Below are 22,703 nucleotides of genomic sequence, written 5' to 3' on the forward strand. Positions count from 1 at the left end.
TGTACTTATAAACATTATGATGCCATTTTAGTATCACTTCTTTTTTTATGATACCTGAGGCAGTTCCTCTCTGCCTCATCTATTGACATTGCCCTGATTACCAAGTTTACATAAATCAAATACTGATATTTAAAATTATGTAATATATATATATAAGTTATAAATTGTAGAATATTCTCACAATATAAATATTACAATAATAACACTTTTAAAAAGAATATGTAACAATATGCAAGTTAATGTTAAGACTGTGTGAAAGTGCAAAACAAAGACAAGTAGGCATAAAAGAAGTCATAACATTAAGATGTTAAAAGGCATTTTAAAAAACTTAAAATTATTAGAATTTGCATGTAAAGTTCACTAGATTGTAAAAATTAATGTAGTCTAATGTTAATTATTGAGTCTAAGACAAAATAATATTAAGACAACTAATTTATTGTTGTGTTGTTATATTTATATTCCAAGAATATTCTATGATTTATAAATTCATTTATAATTTTAAATATTTTGTTTTTACTCTTTGCCCTGCGGTCACTAAAAAGACCATTTTTTCCATACCCGTTGTGGGTTTAGCTAGGCTTATAATGGAGACAACTGGATGGTGAGGGATGGGACCTGACATCCAGGATGGATCATCTATAAAAATTTTTTAGGATTGTTTGCCTGGATTCAATCCTAGGTCTGCAGAGTTGATGTCTTAACCACTTTGGCCATCTAACTATTAATATTGATATTCGATTTTTGTAAGCTTCCTAACAAACATTTTATTTTTAGACCAAATGATTGCCAAATTATATTGAGCCATACTACTACTACTATTATTAATTACTTAGCAATTAATTATTAATAGTAGTAGTAATAGAGCTTGATATAATTCTGGAATCGTTTGGCTTTAATATATAACTGTTGGGTTTGAATGTTCATTTTTAGACATTTGCAGTCTCAAGCCCAAGATAACTTAAAATAGGTTGAAAACATTTGTTTTAATAAATACATTTAGTTTTTTGAAGAAAGCAATTTAATTTATATAGTTTACAAAATTATGCCAGTTTTCACATAATTTGTTTATATGGCAGTGAAATATTGGAAATGTAACCAACTTATGATGGTGTTTGCATGACAGTTGGAGGTAAGATAACTTTCAGGGCATTAATGATATTCCTTGTTACATGAACCATGGGCCAGTTTAGGTATAAAAAAAATTCTTTCACAAACACTTAATAAAGCATTCAACACCTTCTATCATTGAGAATTCTTTATTTAATTAAACACTAACGTTTTCAGCCTAATGGAATAGGCCATCTTCAGGTGTACTGGTATTCGAACATATTTTAAAATTGTAACGAACGTACGTTCAAACATTATACATTCAAATTTTAAATGAAAATAATAAATAAACAAATACCAAAATAAAACATGCTAAATACACTGAAGCAACAATGATATAAATAATAAAATAAAGTAATATAAAATAAATACATAAAAAAAGGCATCAAAATATAAGGGCAGGTACGGAGTAAGACTTATTATATTTTAATTTTTCTTGTATGTGGAATTTCCATGCAGAAGCTAATCCATCCGCATCCCTTCAATTAATACAACCATTCTTTAATTTACTTTTGTAGATTTCAATTTTTTCTTCATGTAAAGCTAATGATGGGGAATGCATGGTTTTGAGTATAGTAGCTTCACTTTATTTAACTACAGAGTCCTCCACTTGTGCCATACTTGACAAAACTGTGTTACAGTGCCCTTTATTAATGTCATACTTGTGTTCCTTAAATCTAACAGCTAAGCCTTTTCTTGTGACTCCAATATAGTCCTTCTTAATTCCTAATTGCTGATTTTCAAAGGAAATTCTATATATGCCCGCTTTTTCCTCTTTCCTAAGTATGTCTTTGTCATTTCTGAGAATACTATACAAACTAGGAGCTCTTTTGTAAACTATTTTGGAGTGTTTTTGTCTGATACTTGTTTCATGATGTCTTTGATGTTTTTATTATAAGTGAACTTGGTGATTTTAAACTGATTTGTTTAGTTACAATTTTCATGTCGACTCTGGATAATTTCTTCACAATATTGAAGTTTTAGACTATTCACAAAAAATAATGAAATATTTTTGAGTCTATCATTAATCCTTTAATCCGACCACCGAAGTAACAGCAATAATGGTTAGAAGAATAAACTTCTTTAAAAACAAGTAAAACGTACGTAGAAAATTCACAAAGTTAAAATTGATCTAGTGTCAGCCTTTTACTTGAGGATCTGACACTTTTCTATTAAAACCACAAAAATTCTTCTCATACATACTGTCCTTATCCCATTTTAACTGCCATTTTTGTGGTTTTAATAGAAAAGTGTCAGATCCTCAAGTAAAAGGCTGACACTAGATCAATTTTAACTTTGTGAATTTTCTACATACGTTTTACTTGTTTTTAAAGAAGTTTATTCTTCTAACCATTATTGCTGTTACTTCGGTGGTCGGATTAAAGGATTAATGATAGACTCAAAAATATTTTATTATTTTTTGTGAATAGTCTAAAACTTCAATATTGTGATTTGTTTAGATTTTTAATCTTTTACTTCCTTCATATCTTTTAATCAGGCCTTCTGTTGTACTTTTTTTATATCCCAAGTTTGAAGCTATTTGTTTGATTCTATTAAACTCTTTAATCTTGTCTACTACATTAGAGTTATATGAGTATACTCTTCTAATGATTCTTTCACAAATAAAACTGAAAAAGTAATTAATGGCTTATTGCATAATTTTTCAAACAAATCAAATGTTTCAACTATAATAAAAAATAGCACATACAATAATCACTGTATATATTAATATAACATATACTATAACTTATTGTAATTCACTTTGGAACTCACCTATACTGATTGTGATGACTGGCTGATAACATTAAGCATTATAATTAAATAAGACTACAATTAGTGAAAATTTTAATCTTATTGACTCTCACATTAAAAGGACATGTTAAAAGAATTTTTTAAAATGTATAACTTGATGATTTAATTAAAACACATAGTGGTTATTTAGGTTGTTGCTAATAATATAGTTAAAACTATAATTCATTTTTTATCATTAAATTATATTTATTCTTTTAAAAGTATAATTTATACTCCTTTATATACCCATTAGCATATCCTAAAACAAATAATTTAATTATATGTTTTAGGATATGTTAATTCTGATAACTCTTTTATGATTATAATAATCAGATTTTATTTTATTTAGATTGATACTATTACATTTCTTTTTTAAATAAAAAAATTAAGTGTAGTCAATACTTAATAATAAAAATATACGATAATGAAATGTAAACAATTTTGTGAGCGTTGTGATATAATAATTGAACATACTGTAATGAAAATACTGATTTATTTGCCATCAATTTGTTGAATCTTTATTGTTGTATTTGTGGGATTAATTTTAATTTTTCTGTTAAGTAAATGCTTTTCTTATAAAATATATATCATATAAATCTTTTATTTTATGAATTATTATCTAATATATAATGAATTTAAATATTAAATATATATATTTTAATTCATTTTAATTTTTTTTTTATTTCGTATTTATTGTACCCTTTTATTTCATTAAGAAAATCTATATAAAAATTTCTTTAGATTTGACACTGGTAACTATTATAAAACAATCATATCAATTAAATTTAATCAATTATCTTCAGTTATTAATTTCAAAACATTTAAAACAGTAAATTAAACATTGGAAGATATGTTTAAAGCCTGTAAATATATACATAATCAGTTAAGTTACAACTCATTATTCATGGGAAGCTACATTAAGCATTAAAAATGACAGTGATCAGATCTAAATATTTGAATTATTTTCTCCATTTCATTAAGCATTTCAATAAATTGGCTGTTTTTATAGTTTATTTTTTAAAATTATTATTATTAAATATAAAAGATATAATATTTGTTTTTGAAATTATTTCAGTTATTTGATGAATTACCGATGGTTTGGGGTAGTTTGATATTAGTATATGCCTTGTAAGTATAATACTGAAAGTTTTAATAATTCTGTGAAATTGTTTCTAAAATGTTCAATATAGACTTTTCTTTAACACTAACATGCAACACTTTTGGTAATAAATTTTTCATCACAAATTAACTATATAATGTTTCTAAAATCTGCATGCACACTGCTTATAAACTTATAATGGATATTTAATTATTTTATTCTTATTAATCTAAAATCAAATTGAACACTATGAATATTATGCAATTAACATTTCTTTTAATTAATGCTTGCTGTACTTACTTACTTACTTACTTACTTTAGAGCTGAGGTTAACAGTCCTCCAAAAAAGCGAAATGTTCCATTAATAATTGGGTTAATACTTTATGGACTTGTAGTAACTATTGTAAGTAATTCTCTTATAATTGATGATGAAATACTATCATATTAAAAATATAGTAAATCTTGAAAAATGTTTTTAGCAGATAATAAATTAGATTAAAATTTTATTATAACAGCTTTGTATTTAAATTTGATTAATGGATATTTCCAGTTTAGCATTTCCTTCTGTTTTAAATTTAATTTCTATTTGTAAGTTTGTATAGAATAGGATGAATAAGATAAATATATACTATATGAAAAATAATATTACATATGTAATTTAATTATTCTATAATATAAAAGCCGTCGTCTATGTGTGTGAATTTCTTATAACTCCTGCAATTTTTGTCCAATTCAGATGAAATTTTTGTTATATTTGTTTTATATTCTGATGGAAAGTATAGGCTACTTATTTTGTGGAAATATTTATTAGCTATAGAATAAACATTTTATTAATTTCAGATTGGTTATTACATATACGTTGCAGTGACGTTCATACTTGACAAGGGGATTTTGCTTCCTTTAAGTTGCATTTTTAAGTATTTTGGCAAATGGCATTTTTTAAACCCTGGAGACCCTGGTGATTTACAGAGCTACCAAATCGGGGAAATGCATTAATTACAAAGACAGTAACGTTTTATTGTACGCATGGCGATACATCTCGGAGGTCAATCCACGATGGTAGACATGGTTTTATTTCCTGCATTGATATTTTGCGACGTTACGTTAGTAGACTCAGGTCTATTATATCAATCTTATGTTTTGCATCATCATCGCACGCTGGAGATGTTCGATTTTTTGAACTTCAAAAGAGTTCTATTCTCATGACATTCCATTAACGAACCTGAGGAAGATCTCGATGGAGATTCGAAAACGTTAGTTTTTTTCTGTTAATTTTCGTCGTTTGTACCGGAAATTTAAAGGTTGAAGTTGCTGGATTAGACTTTAAACTTACTTCATTAAATTTAAAACTTAAACTTTATAAATAGCTGCACCATGTCACTTCTATAACAAATTTTTAAAAAAATTTTTTTAATAGTGCCATGTGACATTCTATTATCCAGTCGGAAGTAACAATCTAAGAAGCCCATTATTTTGAAAGTGTTATCACTCATCTAACAAACGTACCTGTACATACAATTCATCTTTGTTTTATCAACATGGAATTAAAAAGACTCATTATTTTGTCAAAAAATGTCTAGGAGAAAGCATAAGAGTAGAATTGGTTAAGTAAATTCTAGATCTAAAAGAATAAGAACAACTGAGACCCCTGAAGGTCGTGAAGTCCAACTTGAGCAACATTGAGTAAGAATGGCTTTGTCAAAGGCTGCATCTTTATTCTTCTCAATTCTTCAATCTCTACTTTCTCATAAAAAATATTCCATCATGCTTGATGGGGGAATTTCTAGTTATTCCATAATGATACAGTATATCAATGGAAAATTCTGGACATCTTTCAATGTTGGAAGCCAAGTATATCTGAAAATAATGCATAAGAAATTTCATTGACGTTAGCAACTATTAAAGTGCAGAAACAATATTTTTTCTAGAAACTATTCATATCTGTGAATAATCACATATTTTATTTTAAAAAAATAAAAGTTTATCTTCAGTATGTATTGTCTCCAATTAAAATGAAATTAATTCAAAGATCATTAATGTGTACAATGTTGAGACATAGACTCCATAACAAATAAGTTAGTTCTTCATCTTAGCTTTTGTGTAGTATGTTTTATAGCTTTCCAATTTTTCTTTAAAGATGGAAGATTATGTGTAGAATAAACATGAATAATGAAAAATATAAACTACTTTTAATTTAAATTATTTAATTTTCATTAATTTAGAATTATTCAAAAGCTTATTTTTTGTTATTATTGATTATATAAGACTTATTAGATTTTAACAGAAATATTAATTATAAAATTTTGCCTAAAATGAATACCATAAAGAAAGAAAATTTTTTATTAAAGTTTCAGTACAAATAGTTTCAATAACAAATATCAAATTAAAAATTTTATAAGAATTTAAATAGAATAAAAAATTTAATTTAATGTAAATGTGGAAACAATTGGAATTGTACTCTATTGCACTTGAATATTTATAAAAATTTGTATTATGCTGCTTGAAAAATAGTTATTGTTATTGTGGTTAAATTTAAAATTTTCTTAAAATATTTACCGTATTTTACGGACTATAAGACGCACTTTTTTCTTCGAAAAATTGCCTCCAAAATTCAGGTCGTCTTATAGTCCGTAGCGTCTTATAGTCCGTAAAATACGGTATATAAAATATTGAAACCTATATTTGTTATGTAAAACTTACAAAATATGACTTTGAAAATATAAAAGTTAAACCAAGTATATCTTTCTTGGCTCTGACGTTTTTCATGAATAATAATCACTAATAAAAACTAATTTTGAATTATATAACATCATCATGAAGCCCAATGAATTTATACTAATCCAAACTCTCGCTGTAATTAATTGGGCTATTATTATGTTATAATTAATTTTCAATTGAGTTGAGAATATGTTTAAATGTAAAATATTTCATTCAAAAGTATTTAAGTTATTTTTGCACAGATCACGTATTTAGGTCTTTTTATTATTATTCATGAGAAATTTCAGAAACAAAAAAGATAAAATTGACCTAATTTTTTTTTACAAACTTGACCATTTAAACCTGACCTTTTAAAATACAAAACACAGCTTTACATAGTTAATAAATAAATAATTTAATTACTTGTCCATTTAATATTAAATAGATTTACATATTTGGATTTTTTAAATATTATTACTAGTTATTCAAATAAATTTGTTTATAGAAAACTGTATAAACATCTATAAATAACATAAAGAAAGAATAGCTTCTGTGTTTAAAAAGAAAATAACTTTATTAGTTGTTTTATTGTATTATATAAAATTGAGAATATGTTTCATAATTCATAATTTTCAAATATTTCAATTTTATAGATTCATTTTCAGAAATAAAACTTGAAATGTGGAACTGTAAAAACTTAGTTTATTATACCTAACTAACCTGCTAAAAAATCAAATATTAAGAGAATCAAATAAGTAAACAGAACTACATACCAATAATTATATAATAAATTAGTGGTTTTACCCTGATCGTTTTCAGTGGCCTAATCTCTGCTTTTATTCCACTTTTGCAATGCTTTTCAAATCTATGTTGCAATTAATGGTAATTTCTTTTATATAACAGTACCAGTTTCATATGTATAATGCATTTATTAAATAACTATAAATAATGTTTAAAAATGTAATAAAGAATAATTATTATTAAAAGTTGATATAATTTAAAATAATGTTGAATAAATTAAATGTAATAAAAATTTATAAAAAGAGCAGATGTCATTTAAACTAATTGACTGCTTGAAATGCTGAAAGAGTTGAATGTGACATTTTATTGTACTTAAAATATTTTACTGTGTATAACATTTAGATTCAGGGGGGATTTTTTTGGCACTATGTTGGTGTCTGTTGGTCATTAGCCTTGTTCATATTAGATTCATTTCAAGAATGTTCAGTGGGAAGAGGGTCATGTAACATAATTTTAGGTCAGAATTTTATGAGAAATGCATTGGTGAAGTCTGTTTTTCAGTATCTGTAACCTATTTTGTTCTATTAATGATTTGAAATAAAAAAATTCAAGTTAGGAAAAATGTTTTGTTACAGCTGAATTTTTTGATGTATCAATAACTATACAGTTGTATCAAAAAATTCAGCTGTAACAACAAAACATTTGTATTATTGATTACAAACAAAACATTGATTACATATGTATCACATACATTCATATGTTCAGTTACATATGATATGCTCAAAATCTTCTCCATCTTAAATGTCTCTCCCAATAAGCATGAATTCGGAAGAATATATTTGCTATGATCTTTGAGCGAGTTACCTGTGGGATCACCTGAAAGCCATTGTGTATCAGTGCAATATTCATGGCACATTGCCTCAAGCTTAGAATCCTTAAAGCCTGCTAACTTTGTCTCTATACCATCTGTGTGACAGCAATAGGCTTTTTTATTTTTGCATGTTTTTGATATGGGAAAGGTCTGTCTGCCAGTTTGAAGCTACAGGATGTGTAATACTTGGTGCATGGCACAGTTTTTAATGTGTATTTTGTACAGTACATAATGAGTATTTTTATATAGGTAGGCAGAATAGGAGAGTGCCAGTTGGTTTGCCAATAGCAGAACCTTTAGCTGAATTTATTGAGAGGCAGGTGGAGGAGAAAGTTAGGTGCAAGTTTGGTCTGGGCATTGAAATAATGGTTAGGAGTGTAGACAACTTATTAGTCATATGGAAGTAGGAACAAAAAAGTTTTTTAGAGAATTTTCTGATTTTATATTAGAATTGATACAGAAAGACTAGAGCTTACAAGACCATGTACTGTACATTTCTGTAGTAAATAAATAACAACATTGGCTATTTGAAATTTTCCTGCAGACATGACAATATTAAAACTTTAATATAACATAAATTAGAATGAACTAATTCTGAATATTGAATGTTTAAGTTGATCATTTAGAATAAAATTATGAAATCAGTTTTCATTAATAGTTGTTTTAATTCAGGAAGATAACAATAAACTGTAAACAAGAATTAAAAAATTTTTTTATTGTTAAAATATACTATAAATGCATTTAATTTTTATAAAAAGTAAATCCTTAAAGTACAGTAATTTATATTTAAAGAAGTAAGTTCAATTAAATATCAATACTGTTAATATTGTCTTAGTATTAAATTTTATATTTTTGTATTTAAAATATAAGTTAAATATGAACATAATTTAACTGGTTTTAAAGAAGTTCTAAAATTTGTTTCAGCATTTAGCTTGATTTTTTTAGATCAAAAAATTTGAATAGACACTATCAATTTTATTCGATTTTGTTTTTGACCTGAAAATGCTTATAAGATGTTAAGGTTAATGTTACCTTAGGTAGCCAAGATGGTGGCTTGTCTCTAATTCCAGCAAGGAAATAGTGGGATGCACATTCTAACCTAACTTAACCTATTCTAATAAACTACCATAATTATTAGCAACCAAATTATTAGAATAGGTTAGGTTAGGTTAGAATGTGCATCCCACTGTTTCCTTGCTGGAATTAGAGACAAGCCGCCATCTTGGCTACCTAAGGTAACATTAACAGATGTTAATTTGAAGTAAATTTCAGGATTTCTTTAACTGTATACTGATTTATTTTTGTTATTCAGTTGAACCCCATTTATACATTTTTCAAGAGAACTGAGAAAATAACATACAAATGAAATTGTTTTTAAATTGCTTTTAGAGTGAATATCATCATCACTAAAGTACAGCACGACACAAAATAAAACTGTACAACTGCATTTGTATGTATAATTGTTATCGAAAAGTTTCAACTTACTACATAAATAATACATTTGAACAATATATAAGGAAGAGTAAACTTAATCTAAAATTAAGTCATGTACTTTTAAAAAATTGGTTTTGTTTGTTTGTTGAAAATGGATGAAAACCCAGAAAGCTATTTTTATTTGCTTAGGGAAATTGGTTTATATTACAAAATGTGGAAAGTGAAAATTTAAATGTATCTGACTGATGGAGTGATTTGCTAAATGGGAAAAATTTATCATAAATGGTGTCACATGTTCACTAGTATTCAAATACATTTTTAAGGTAGTTATTATTTGCTCTGTGTTTTTCATTTGCTGGCAATTTATTGTCAGTGTGGACTAACTTTAAGTGAATATAATTTGCTTTTTTATATTTTTAAATAATTGCTTTAAATTTTTACATTTTAAAGTGAATGAAACTTAAGTGAGAAAAACATTCTGCATGGTAAAGTGTGAAATCATATAAATGAAAAACATACAACTAAAGTGAAATTTATAATGGAGAAAATGTGTAGAAAATTTTTAACATATAATTGCAAAAAATGTATAGTTAAGAAACTTATAAATGGGATTCAACTCTATACGATTTTACTTAATAGGAAGTTAATGTTACATTATGTCTAGCTATTACTCATAATTGATTATAAAAAATAATTTTTAAAATGTGTTGAAGAACAATTATATTAAATGCCATTCTTAATTTTGATTAAGATGAATTTAAAATTTTCTGTTGCTTAGTATTACATTTTCTTATGTAATCATTTAATACAATATGAAGTTTTAATTTGGTAATGATTATATTTGATTTTTTTAAATTTTTCATTATCTGTAATGATTTGTGTATGTATTTTATTTGTAAAACTAATGGTTTTCACTTTTTATGCTAGGTTTACTTGACCATAAAACAACCTCTATTTCATCAAGTGAGTTTTAATATTGTAAATTATAATAATATATACTTCTAATATTATAATACAAATATTTATGTGATCATTATAAACATTTACACAGTATTTGACAATACCATTTTTAATAATAATGCTATAAAATTTAAAGATGATGCAGAAATTCTGAAATTATTACTTAAATTAATTCATAGTTTAGGTTGTTAATTTATAGAATATCAAAAATAGTGTCAGATTATAGTTATATTATATTATATTTATATATAATGTGTGTTTAAATATCTTATTTTCTCTCTCTCTTCTATGTAATAAATAAATATTTAACTTTAGTTAACATGAAAATGAAATTTAATGTGAAAACTCTAAATGAGAAGACAATTTGACAGTTTTATCTGAAAGTTGAATACATTACATTTTAGAGTTTTCATTTATAAATTTTGCATATGAATTCAAATATTTCAACGTTAAAATCTAGAAAAATTTTTTCTAAAAATATGAATTTAACAGCAAGACATAAAACATAACTTCTCACAAGCCACCAATGATGTTGGTGGCAATCAATGCTTTTCAATAACAACCTTAGAAACAGAAAAGTTTACAGCAAGTGGGTACCAAAGAAGTGGAGCCAGATCACTGTGCTGTATGAACTCATGGATCATATTGAATTCTCCACTAAGTTATGTCATCAATTATGATTCTATTTTAAAGATATTTAATCCGGTATTTGATGTTAAATAAATTACACTTTAATAACAAAACAACTAAAATATGAATGTTTGGTTAATGTTACCCATGGTTCCAAGATGGCGGCCCGTCTCTGATTCCAGCAAATAGAAGGGAAATAGTGGGGATGCACGTTCTAACCTAACCTAACCTAACTTATTCTAATAAATTACCATAATTATTACCAACAAAATTATTAGAATAGGTTAGGTTAGAATGTGCATCCCCACTGTTTCCTTCCTGGAATCAGATGAGCCGCCATCTTGGAACCATAGGTAACATTAACCAAATGTTTTATAATGACATATTAAATTGTACAAAATTTGTGTGTGTGAAATGTAAATATTCAAAATAATCAACTGAAAAATTTCTAAAAATGGGAGATTTAAAATAAGATAAAATGCATAAAGTAGAAATATACAAATATACAATTCAGCCCATAATAAATTAATGGAGCAACTTGAATATAGTAATGTTTTACATTTTTTTCTTAACTTTATTTTCTTAATTAGTTGTAGATGTTTTGTAAAATAAAACTTTGCATATTGAGCCCAATTGGATTGTTTTACTTCAGCTCAGCAATTATAAAAGATTGTTGGCCAAAGTAAAACAATGCAATGCAATCAAATATTGAAAAATACTGTGTGCAAACATTATGAGAAATGAGGTATGGTGGATTTGGCTGAATCATTTTTATTTTATACTTCTGCTGGTCCCAATTAAGAATCTCCTTAGACACACAGTAAAAAAATACACAGTTTTCAGTTATCAAGCATCCAAGATGCAAAAACAATAATTCATACATGTGTTGGCAGTCCTAAATATTTTATATTTTGATTTTGGCACAATGTGCCAAATCTTCTATTATGTGATATACACAAGTTTGATTCTCATATCATTTGGGTTCATATTACACTTGTAAATACAGGGTTCACACACCTTTCTGTGACACACAGGTATCTTTCTTGCTAGAAAGTTCAGTGAGACCTCATAATCAAAATGGAGCTAATTTTATTTTGGGACATATCATTTTATACTTTGAAATAAAAAAGATAAGATCTTCTCATCAGTGCACGAATTATACTGTTTTTGCATCTTGGAAGCTCGACAACTCAATATTATTTTTTGAATTTGTGCCATTGGAGACTTTTGATTAATACTACTAGAACTATAAAATATCAAAGATTTAGCCAAATCCATCAGGACCCATTTTCCTGAAGATTTGTGTGAGATCTTTTAAAATTTCATTTTGAATAACCATCTCATATACTTACTATGAATAATGATTGACTTTCAAATTGTAAAAATTTGTTGTTCAGTTCCAGAACACTTAAATTTGATCCTACAGTATCAAGATATTATTTACATTGTAAATTGATTTTAGCAAGTAATTATTCAAGTTATTTATTATCAAATTTATATTTTATTTATTTTTAGGTTGCTTATGGATTGCTTGTCGCAACTACATTTTTTATGGACATAATCCTTGCCAGGTATGTTTGGTTAGATTCTTAATTATTTGATAAAAACATAAAAAATATATTATATTTAATATCATAACATTCTAAATATATTTTTTAAGGAAAACTTTAAAACAAAATAAGATATATAACTAGAGATGGATCCATGGTAGATACAGGGACATAAGCCTTCCCCATTGACAGAAAAAACAAATAATAAATAAAATTTACTTGTTTGAACTTCAAAACATTGTTTTTAAAAATATTTATGTTGTCAAATATGGTTTATCAGATCATCTACAATACAATTGTCTCGCACGTTTAACAAATGGTACTTATAATTATTCAAATATTTTTGAGTTAGCCCCCTTTGTGTTCTTCTGGATCTGCTATTGTGTACAGCAAATACAAATTTTAAAAACTAGTTAATTTAAATATAACATATATTGAAGTTGTATTTAAATAAATTTATCTCTACTATTAGCATTAATTAATGTTAGAATTATATTCCGTAGATCGTTTAAATTCAAAATGGTACTAACACGTAAACAGATAATGAAAATCTTCTTTACTCGCCATGTCCAGTCACCAGGAACAAACTATTCTCCACAGCAGAGACAACCTTTCTTTAGAGGCTACGCCTCTGCCAAATTATGTAAAACAGTCTAAAATGTCCACAGGTGACAATCCCTTCACAATTAAAAAATATAAGATTTTCATTATCTGTTTACGTGTTTTTACTGTATTTCCGCCAGCCCTATTTTACATACAAAAATACAATCAAAATGGTACTGTTTGCTTAAAAGAAATATGGTTTTAATAATGACTAATTTATAAAGGAAGTGGTGGTACATTTGAAGTATGTGTACCAGGAAAATTTTTTCTTATTTAAATCAACTTTTATAACAGTCTGAGCATTTAAAAACTAAATTGAACCTTTATTGATTTTTCAGATGCATTTTGGACATTCATATTCTTTTAAGTTTCTCATCAGCTATTATTAAAAAGCAGTGGTGTGCCGTGACATTTGATGACAGTGAAGCTGTGTTTCTGTAAGAAGCCAACTTCCAGGGGCAATCAGTTAATTGCGCGTCAGTGATGGTCTAGGGCAGTGGTTCTTAACCTTTTTATACTCGCTGCCCACCAAATATTTCATAATTTTTTTGTGACCCCCATTTTTTAATAATAATTTATATTTGATAATTTATCTATAATAAATTGATTTTTTTATTATTGCTTTATTTTTTATATAATAAATGTAAATCATAACTTTATTATTTCATTATCTATTTAAATAACATTCAAACTTCACAATTAAACATGAAAACTCATTTTTTAACAGAAAATAAAATAAGAAACATGTCGATAAATCGATCCAATGTCGATGCTAAAACTAAACTAAAACTAAAACGCCCACTTGTTGTAAGGATTTTGCATAACTTTTGCAAAAATATTTAAATTTTCAAAGCCTACTATTTTTCCTAATTATTTTTAAAATTCTAAGCATTAATAGTTTCTTAAAATTGCTTTGGAATAAAAGAAGTAAATACTGCGGTGTAAGTAGCATATTTACATTTATTTCTTCTGTACTAACAAAGTTGTATGTAGGAAGAAATACAAAATAAATAAATAAAAACTAAATAGGAAAACTTTATCTTTCTTATTTCACTTTTCAATACGATATTCGGATTATACATCAATTTTCTTTTTATTATATTCTGAAGGAAATTTTGCATAATTTGGCGGCCCCCGGCAAACTTCTTATGGACCCCCAGGAGCCGCGGCCCCCCTGTTAAGAATCACTGGTCTAGGGTCCATTCGTATTCATTTGTTCGATAAGCCAGTAAAAACTGTAGACTTCTCTAAATGTATTTTTAATATCACAATTACATTCTGAATCGCTAGCCACGATATAAGGGCTAAAATTAAAAATAAATTATAAAAACTTACTCGGTGAAATAAAATGTGCGGTGGATATACATACCTGATACAATGTATTGTTCGATTGTATTAATATACTTTTAAAGAAAATTATAATTAAAATATAGCTTTGTAAAGAAACGTACATAAAAATAACATAAAATATTCTTTACTTTTTAAATCTTAAAACAATCCACTTAGTCAAATATCTTGATACGAGTAGCTAATGGATGGAACCAGTGGTGATATTCGAAATATTTAACAAGGGGTTCGCTAGCAGAAAATTTTTCCCTGACAATCACCAACAAATGAAATGGAAGTTTTGAATAGAAATAAATACAATACCTTTTCTTGCAACCGTATATCTAACAATCAGTGGCGTACTTGGAATGTAACGAGCCATGGGTGAAGGGCAGGTAACGATAATATTTTAGGGCTGTCGACTTTTTTTTTTTTTTATCAGGCAGGGGTAATCTTTACAGCGAAATGGCACTTCTGGAAATACACACGTGTCATCATCTCTCGAGATACATTATACTTTTTCTTTCGCTGTCCATAGCCCGACACGTGTTCGACAGCCATCTTGTATTATCTCGCGAGCATGGCATTCTGGGATCTCTCTTATGACTGGATCAAGAACTCTCTTGAATCGATCGCGATTAAACCTCAATTGAAACGGTTGAAAGAGATCGCACCAAGACATACTCCCTGACCTTGCTCACAATCTAGATTGAAATGCTCGGTACGAACGGGGTATAAGGCTCTAGTTTAGTAGTATTACAGAGTATAATACGCATATTTTAATATATCTTTTTTAAAAAAAAAAAAAACAAACCCACTGAGAAATGTTCCGTGTGTTTAACAAGGTTCGGGAAACTGAAAATTTTAACAACGGGTTCGGGCGAACCTGTGCGAACCCGCCGAATATCACCACTGGATGGAACTAGTGACGGTCCAGGTAGGTGTGTAGTGAGTGTGTGCATGCCAAATCCCAAGGGTGCCGATACCGGTCAATGTCAAATGCCTCTTTTGTCGCATCACTAGTATATCTCAAAGGACGCCACAGGGCTATTGTAAATTTTAAACGTTTCTCACCGTAGCTGTAAAAATCTAACTATGTTAAACTTAATAGTCATTTGTTTTCTAACTAATTCGTTTTAATACCAGGTGTACACGGAAATCAGTTTCCCACTGTACTGAGCGAGTGATTGGTTCTGTTAAGCTTTTGTTGAAGTAAAATTCTGGCTCTTTCAACAGGGTTTTATTTATGTCCCCATTCCCTAATCTCTTAATTATTTAGTCACTTCTTAAGTAGAAATAAGTCAAAACCAGTTACTTTGTACCTGAATATCTGTAGTCTTGGGAAAACAGTGGAAAGACAAATTTTTATGACAACGGATATATAAATCCTAAATTTAAGGAAAATAAATTCTAGAGTTTTTTTTTGTACCATTGTATGTACTGTACGTCTCATTCATTAAATTTGGTTGTAAATGATGCTGCCAAAGTAACAGTTAATTTTTAACACTGTACTAGAATTGTACACGTTTTTTCTGCATCCCCTTACAGATGGGACATACTAAATCGTAATATCGCCGGTTTAACATCGAAATTCGTAAGTAATATAAGATGGGAGAGCGGAATAAACGCAGAATAAATATCAAATATTTTAATGGAGTTTTTTTAAACTCCTGTCAACTATACAGAACTATCATAAAAACGTGCCAGTAAACTCCTATTGGTTGGGTTGTTATAAATCTAGTCTAGGGTGGGCAACCCTTTTTATAACATGGGCCAGAATAAATTTTACGTTTTTTTCCGCGCCGTAGTAGTTAATTGACGCCTTCTTGTGACTCGTAATTTTTTTAGTCTGCAAATATGAAATAAATAAATAAAAAGTTAATTACTACATTTATTTCTCTTATCATTTTCGAAAATTACAAAGAATTGGAAAAATAACTATTAATTAGTTATTTTTCCAATTTAATAATCTATTAAGGATCTCGCGGGCCGGATAGAAACTTTTCGCCAGCCGTAGCTGGCCCGCGGGTTGCCCGCCGTTGATCTAGTCTGCTTGTGATTCACATAATCGAGCGAGGGTGGCCAAATATCTAGCAGGCGGCTAACAGCCCACAACCGCTCCGGGATATAAAGTCGCGTACTCTTTACGCGCGTGTCGCTTCTACCAGCTAAACCGTGACGTTTGTGCTATGTAAAGCGCATGCGCCAATGCCTATAATCTGGCTGCTTGGAAGTTGACAGCCAGGCGGATAACAGCCTACAACCGCTCCGGGATATAAAGCTGTACTCTTTACGAGTGTGTCGCTTCTACCAGCTAAACCGGGTGAGGTTGGTGCACTGTAAACCGCATGTGCTAATGCCTATATAATCTGGCTGATTGGAGACTGACTCGGTTTCGACATTCCTTCCACCACCGAATTATTCGAATATACAATAGCAATCTTATCGTTTTTTTTCACATGTAGTATAGAAATTTGTAAAAGATACATAATGCAGTTATAATAAAATATTAATTTTAATTAATTCAAAGTACGTTAAAATATGAGAATTTATATTTTATAAAATTCAAGGGAAGGTCATTGGAAGGTGGAATCGGTGCTTCCATCGCTTCCAATGACAGCACGCCACTGTTAAAAAGGTTCAAAGAAAAAAAGTTAACAGAATTTTTATGTACAGTATACCATGTATAAATTTAATTTTACTGTTTTATTTGTTTGCAAAATTTTAAACAAATTTATATATTTGCATACGAATATGTTATTTTTGTGAAGAAATGAACCTTAAAAAATTTCTTATTAAAAACTTTGAGAAATCAAAAACATTTTCTGAAAATATTACAATAGCCACTCCATAAGCATGGCAGTATGTTAAGTGAAAGTTTATTTTCATTCTAACACTTTTCTGCAGGATATACACTATTGTGGGTTGTAACTGTTGCAGATTATATGCATGAAAATATACTAGTTTAAAAACACCAATTTGAATTTAATTCTAAATACAGTCGACTCCGCATAAGTCGACACTGGTCAGTTATGTAGTCAATTTTTTGTGGTCCCAGCTGACTTACATAGATATTAATGCTATTAACCTTAAAAAACTCTGTTTACTCGACTTCGTTTAACTTGTCACCATTGGATAAATCAACATACTTTTTCTGTTTCACACTTTTTAGAATTCTGATAAGTCGACTCCCGTCCTGAGAAAATGAGTTCACACCATACAATAAGCTGTGTGGTGCGAACACAGCTTATTGTACAGGGGGGAGTCGACTTATCAGACGTCTAAAAAGTGTGAAACAGAAAAAGTATGTTGATTTATCCAGTGGTGTCAAGTTAAACGATGTCGAGTAAACAGAGTTTTTTAACATTAATAACATTATTGCCTATGTAAGTCGGCCGGGACCACAGAAAGCTGACTAATTAACCTACGGGGTCGAGTTATCCAAGTGTCGACTTATGCGGAGTCGACTGTAGTAGTAATCTCGCTTGAAAATTGTAAAATATTGAGTATCTTTAAATAATTATAATATAATTTAAATTTAATTTTGCTCTTACATCTCATAATTTTCAATGGAATTATTACGTGTTAAATGATGTGCAAGTACAGTACATTTAATATGTGTATTTGTATATCATTTTGTGATAAAGTATTTGGGATATAGATAAAGAATATTTCTGATTGGCTTAAAGTATCAAATTTTTAATTAGCATTAAATTGAATATAACTTAAGAAAATATTGAAATAAGATGTGTAAAGAACACTTATATGTTTATTTTTAAACTAATGAAAATATTGAATTTACTTTTTAAACTATAGAACAAGTAGAGATAAAATTTAAAGTGATATATTTGGTTTTAATTTTTAAACTCTTTAATAATTAAGAAACAGTAGAAATCATTAACTTCTCATAAATTCATTTTTTGCATGCATCAAATATACAAAAAATTAAACGTTTAGATTACATACCACACTTCTGTGTACAGTACATGCAGGAGCATGCTTTTATATTTGAGTATAAGAACATGCTGTTATAGTTAAGGCAGCATTGGCACTATATTCTTCAAAGTATCTGAAAAAACTGTATTTTAAAAATTTTTTTATAGTATCGGAAGCATTTTTTTAATTTTAACTTTTTAATGGTTTGCATAGAGATGTCACTGAATAGTTACTATATCAATACATTTACATTTAATTTATATTGGCAAGCAGTGCAGTGTTCTTATAAGGCAAAACAAGCTGGTAATTTGGATCATGTCAAATAAATTTATTCTTAATTAGTTTGTTAGATATGAAATTACACAGTGTGTTCTAAGCTTTTTGTCCTGTTCAATTGTTGTACTTCTTAAATTTCAAATTTGACAAATAAAGGACTTCCTGTATGATAAATCTTAATCTTGTATAAATGTAGGACTATATATTCTAATCCTGTACACACATCCTAATCCTAAGTCTTACATTTGTCAAGTTTGAGATTTAAAAATGTCACAGTGGCTAAAGTTTTAAAAATTTAAATTTTGAATAATTTAATTTTAACATTTATAAAAATTTATAATTGCTCAATAATTGTTTCAGCACATATTAGCAAATATTTTTATTAGTATAAATTATAATTACCTATAAAAGATAATGATTTTAAAAATATTGTCAATTTATATTAATATAAATAACATTATTTTAAAAATTTATAAATTAAATACAGTCAAACCTGTTTTTATGCACTCCTTTTATCTGCGATTTTTTTAATGCGAATTTTTAATTTGTGCGGTATAGTTGGCGACTAGTCTTGTGCGATTCGTCATGTCTTACGTTGACTTATTATAGCTAAATAAACTTATTATAGCATAAATGCACTTATTATAGTAATATTATTGCATGAATATGCGAAAAATGAAATAATTTACTTTTTAAGTCAACAAAACACCACCTGGACAAAAATATGTAAAACAGACGATAGACCAGACGATGCAGTCAAGTGCTGACATCTGTTGTCAATAAATTCTATTTCGTACGGTTTTGAGTTATTTTCTATGTGAGACTTTTTTTATGCAGCCCCTATTGACCGCATAAAAAAATTATTTTTTTAATTGTGTTGCGAAAACTATTATTTACAGCCATTCGTGAAGTTTCGTGAGATTTTTTTTAATGCGTTTTTTTTAATGCGGTCCCTATCCCCCGCATAAAAACAGGTTTGACTGTACTAGTATATTTTTTATTAAAAGAAAAAAAATTTGTTTTAAATTGATTTACTTTTTTATATTTAGAAATCATCCTTGTGAAATCAGACTGTTTTTAGCTTCTACAGTTTTTTATTTAACTGGATTTCTATTATGGAACATGGACAATATACTTTGTTCAAAATTAACGTAAGTATTTGATTTTATTTAGAATAATAGAAACTAAATATAATAAAAGGTGTAATTATTATAAATTACTCATCTTTACAAATTTCATAAGCAAAGATATTTATAATAAAAGAAAAATCTTACTTGCTGCAGTAACGGTTGTTACTTGTAATCATAGATTTTATAATTGAATAGTCTTTAAAAAAATTTTTAAAATGAACAATAAGGTTTTAAAGAAAAATAAAGTTGAGATGTATTCTATATAATTAAGTATTTAGTTATCAGTTTTCTGATTAAAACAAATGCATAGTAGAAGAAATTAAGATGAATAAAGATACTGTAACTTACTTCAAATAACCTGCAGTGGTGTATAACTTGCATATGCATTATAACCTACAGAAAGTTGCTAAAATCAAAAAAATTGCATAATCCATATTATCCCATATACCCTGCATCTTCAAAGTCATTGTTAATAACACACCACTTAATCTGTGTGTATTTTAGAAGGTATTATTTCATACAGTTCTTTCCTTTTTTTATTTAATTTTCACTAGTATTCATTTCAGATATAATTGTAAAATAAGTGCTATGGAAAAATACAATATTTGAAATGGAATTGCCTAAACTACAAAATAATAATTATTATTGCTGTTTAGCAAAAGATAAGCTTCTTAATATATAGATTGTACAGTAGACCCCCCTATAACACGGTAGATAAGTTCCATGTTATAGGGGAGTCTACTGTAATTGAAAGGTCATTGAATAGGATTCTGAAATTGTTTTGTTCATCCAGTTATTGTTTAGAAAATGTTATACACTCTGAAATAAATACTGGGAATTGTTAAATAAAATACAAAATATTGATTTAATCTTCCAAATTTATTTTGTTGCCTTCAAAATAGAATGTTTGATGCAATACATTTTTGCCAATGAATAATCCAGTCATCAAAACACTTCTTATAAGTGCTTTACGGTACAGCCTGCAACTCCCGCTGCAAATTTTATTTCTTCAAACAACTCAAAACGTCTTTCACAAAATGGTAATTTGAGTTTGGGGAAGAGGAAAGTCACATTGAGCCATATCTGATGAATATGGTGCTTGGTCAATGACATTTGTTAAGTTTTTGGTTAAAAATTTGCTCACAAGAGTTATGTGTGAGACTGTGTGTTATTGTGTAGCAACATCCAAGAATTGTCCTTCCACAAATCTGGCCTTTTCCGGCATACATTCTCTCTCAAATGCCTCATAACGTCCAGGCAATATTGTTTGTCGACTGTTTGTCCTTCTGGAAGAAACTCCAAGTGGACAATCAAAGAAAATAGTTAACATGACTTTGATTTTTGAGTGACTTTGACATGTATTTTTTTTTTCAGTTTTGGCTTATTCTTGATGTGTCATTTTAAAACTTGTTGGCTGGTTTGCATAAACCCACATCTCGTCACCTGCTATGATGCATTTTATGAATTTAGGGTCCAAATTGGCTCATTCAAGCATGTCTTCAGCAACCTTTTTCTGGTACTCTTTTGAAGAAAATTCAGCTCCTTTGGAACAAGTTTTGCTGCAACATGTCTCATGCCCAAAGCATCAGCTAAAATGGTGCAAACAGATTTGTTTGGCATGTCAGATTCTGAGCCAGCTCTTTCAAGCTTGAATGACGATTTTCTATCACCATTTCCTTCACTTTGTCTCAATGTTTTCATCAGTCAAAGATGTTGAAGGTTGACCAGAATGAGGCAAGTCTTCCATCACTTCTTGGCCATCTTTAAATGCTTTGTACTCCTCATATGCATGTGTTTTAGATAAAGCTGATTTACCATAGGCCTAATGCAACATTTTCAACGACTCAACCCAAGAAATTTCACTGGCAAACTTTGAGGCAAACCTTTTTGTTTGATATTTTTGTTCATTTTAAAAATCACAAAGCACACTTCACATTTCAATAATGAAACCAACAGTTGTAAATAAACTGGTTGACAGATGGTCCTACAAATTCACATGCAATTAAGTACACTAGTATGATCTTACAGCAAAAAGTTTGTTTTCATATCTTTTACACAGGCTTTTGAAATGGACAATTCCTGGTATTTATTTGATGGAATGTATGTTTAAAAATATTATGATAGAAACAATGCTTACAATTGTAAGCCAGTTGAAAATTAATTATTGAAAAAATTTGAAAATTGAATTTAAAAAGTGTAAATAAATAATAAACTTAGTTTACCTCTTCTGCATTTAGTTCCTTATTTTTAAAGCATAAATTTAGCCGATTTTAAAACCTGTTAGTATACCATTTTTACAGATCAGTTAAACATTACATTAGATATACTACTCATTTTTAAGATTAAAAATGTTAGTTTGACTTCTTGAATTAAGTCTGATTAAATTGTACAGTACATCTATACTAATATTATAAAGAGGTAAAGTTTGGATGTAGGAGGTAATCTCTGAAACTACTCGTTCGATTTCAAAAATTCTTTCACCAATATTTAGAATGGACTTTCAATGTGGACATAGGTTGTATATTATTCCGTTAAACATTCATATAAATTAA

The 22,703-nt window shown here is 28.1% G+C and overlaps 1 protein-coding gene across 1 annotated transcript in view; it reads left to right on the forward strand.

Annotated features, from left to right (window-relative positions):
• LOC136968596 (alkaline ceramidase 3-like) overlaps positions 1–22,703 on the forward strand; it is a 66,699-nt gene that overhangs the window by 19,746 nt on the left and 24,250 nt on the right. The window contains 5 exon segments of the mRNA XM_067262598.1: positions 3,974–4,026; positions 4,319–4,400; positions 10,668–10,703; positions 12,846–12,901; positions 20,071–20,172. Coding sequence (XP_067118699.1) covers positions 3,974–4,026; positions 4,319–4,400; positions 10,668–10,703; positions 12,846–12,901; positions 20,071–20,172 — 329 coding nt within the window.

Source organism: Centruroides vittatus, unplaced genomic scaffold (assembly GCF_030686945.1).
Source record: "Centruroides vittatus isolate TY-2023 unplaced genomic scaffold, ASM3068694v2 contig_1033, whole genome shotgun sequence".
Taxonomy (NCBI): Eukaryota; Metazoa; Arthropoda; class Arachnida; order Scorpiones; family Buthidae; genus Centruroides; species Centruroides vittatus.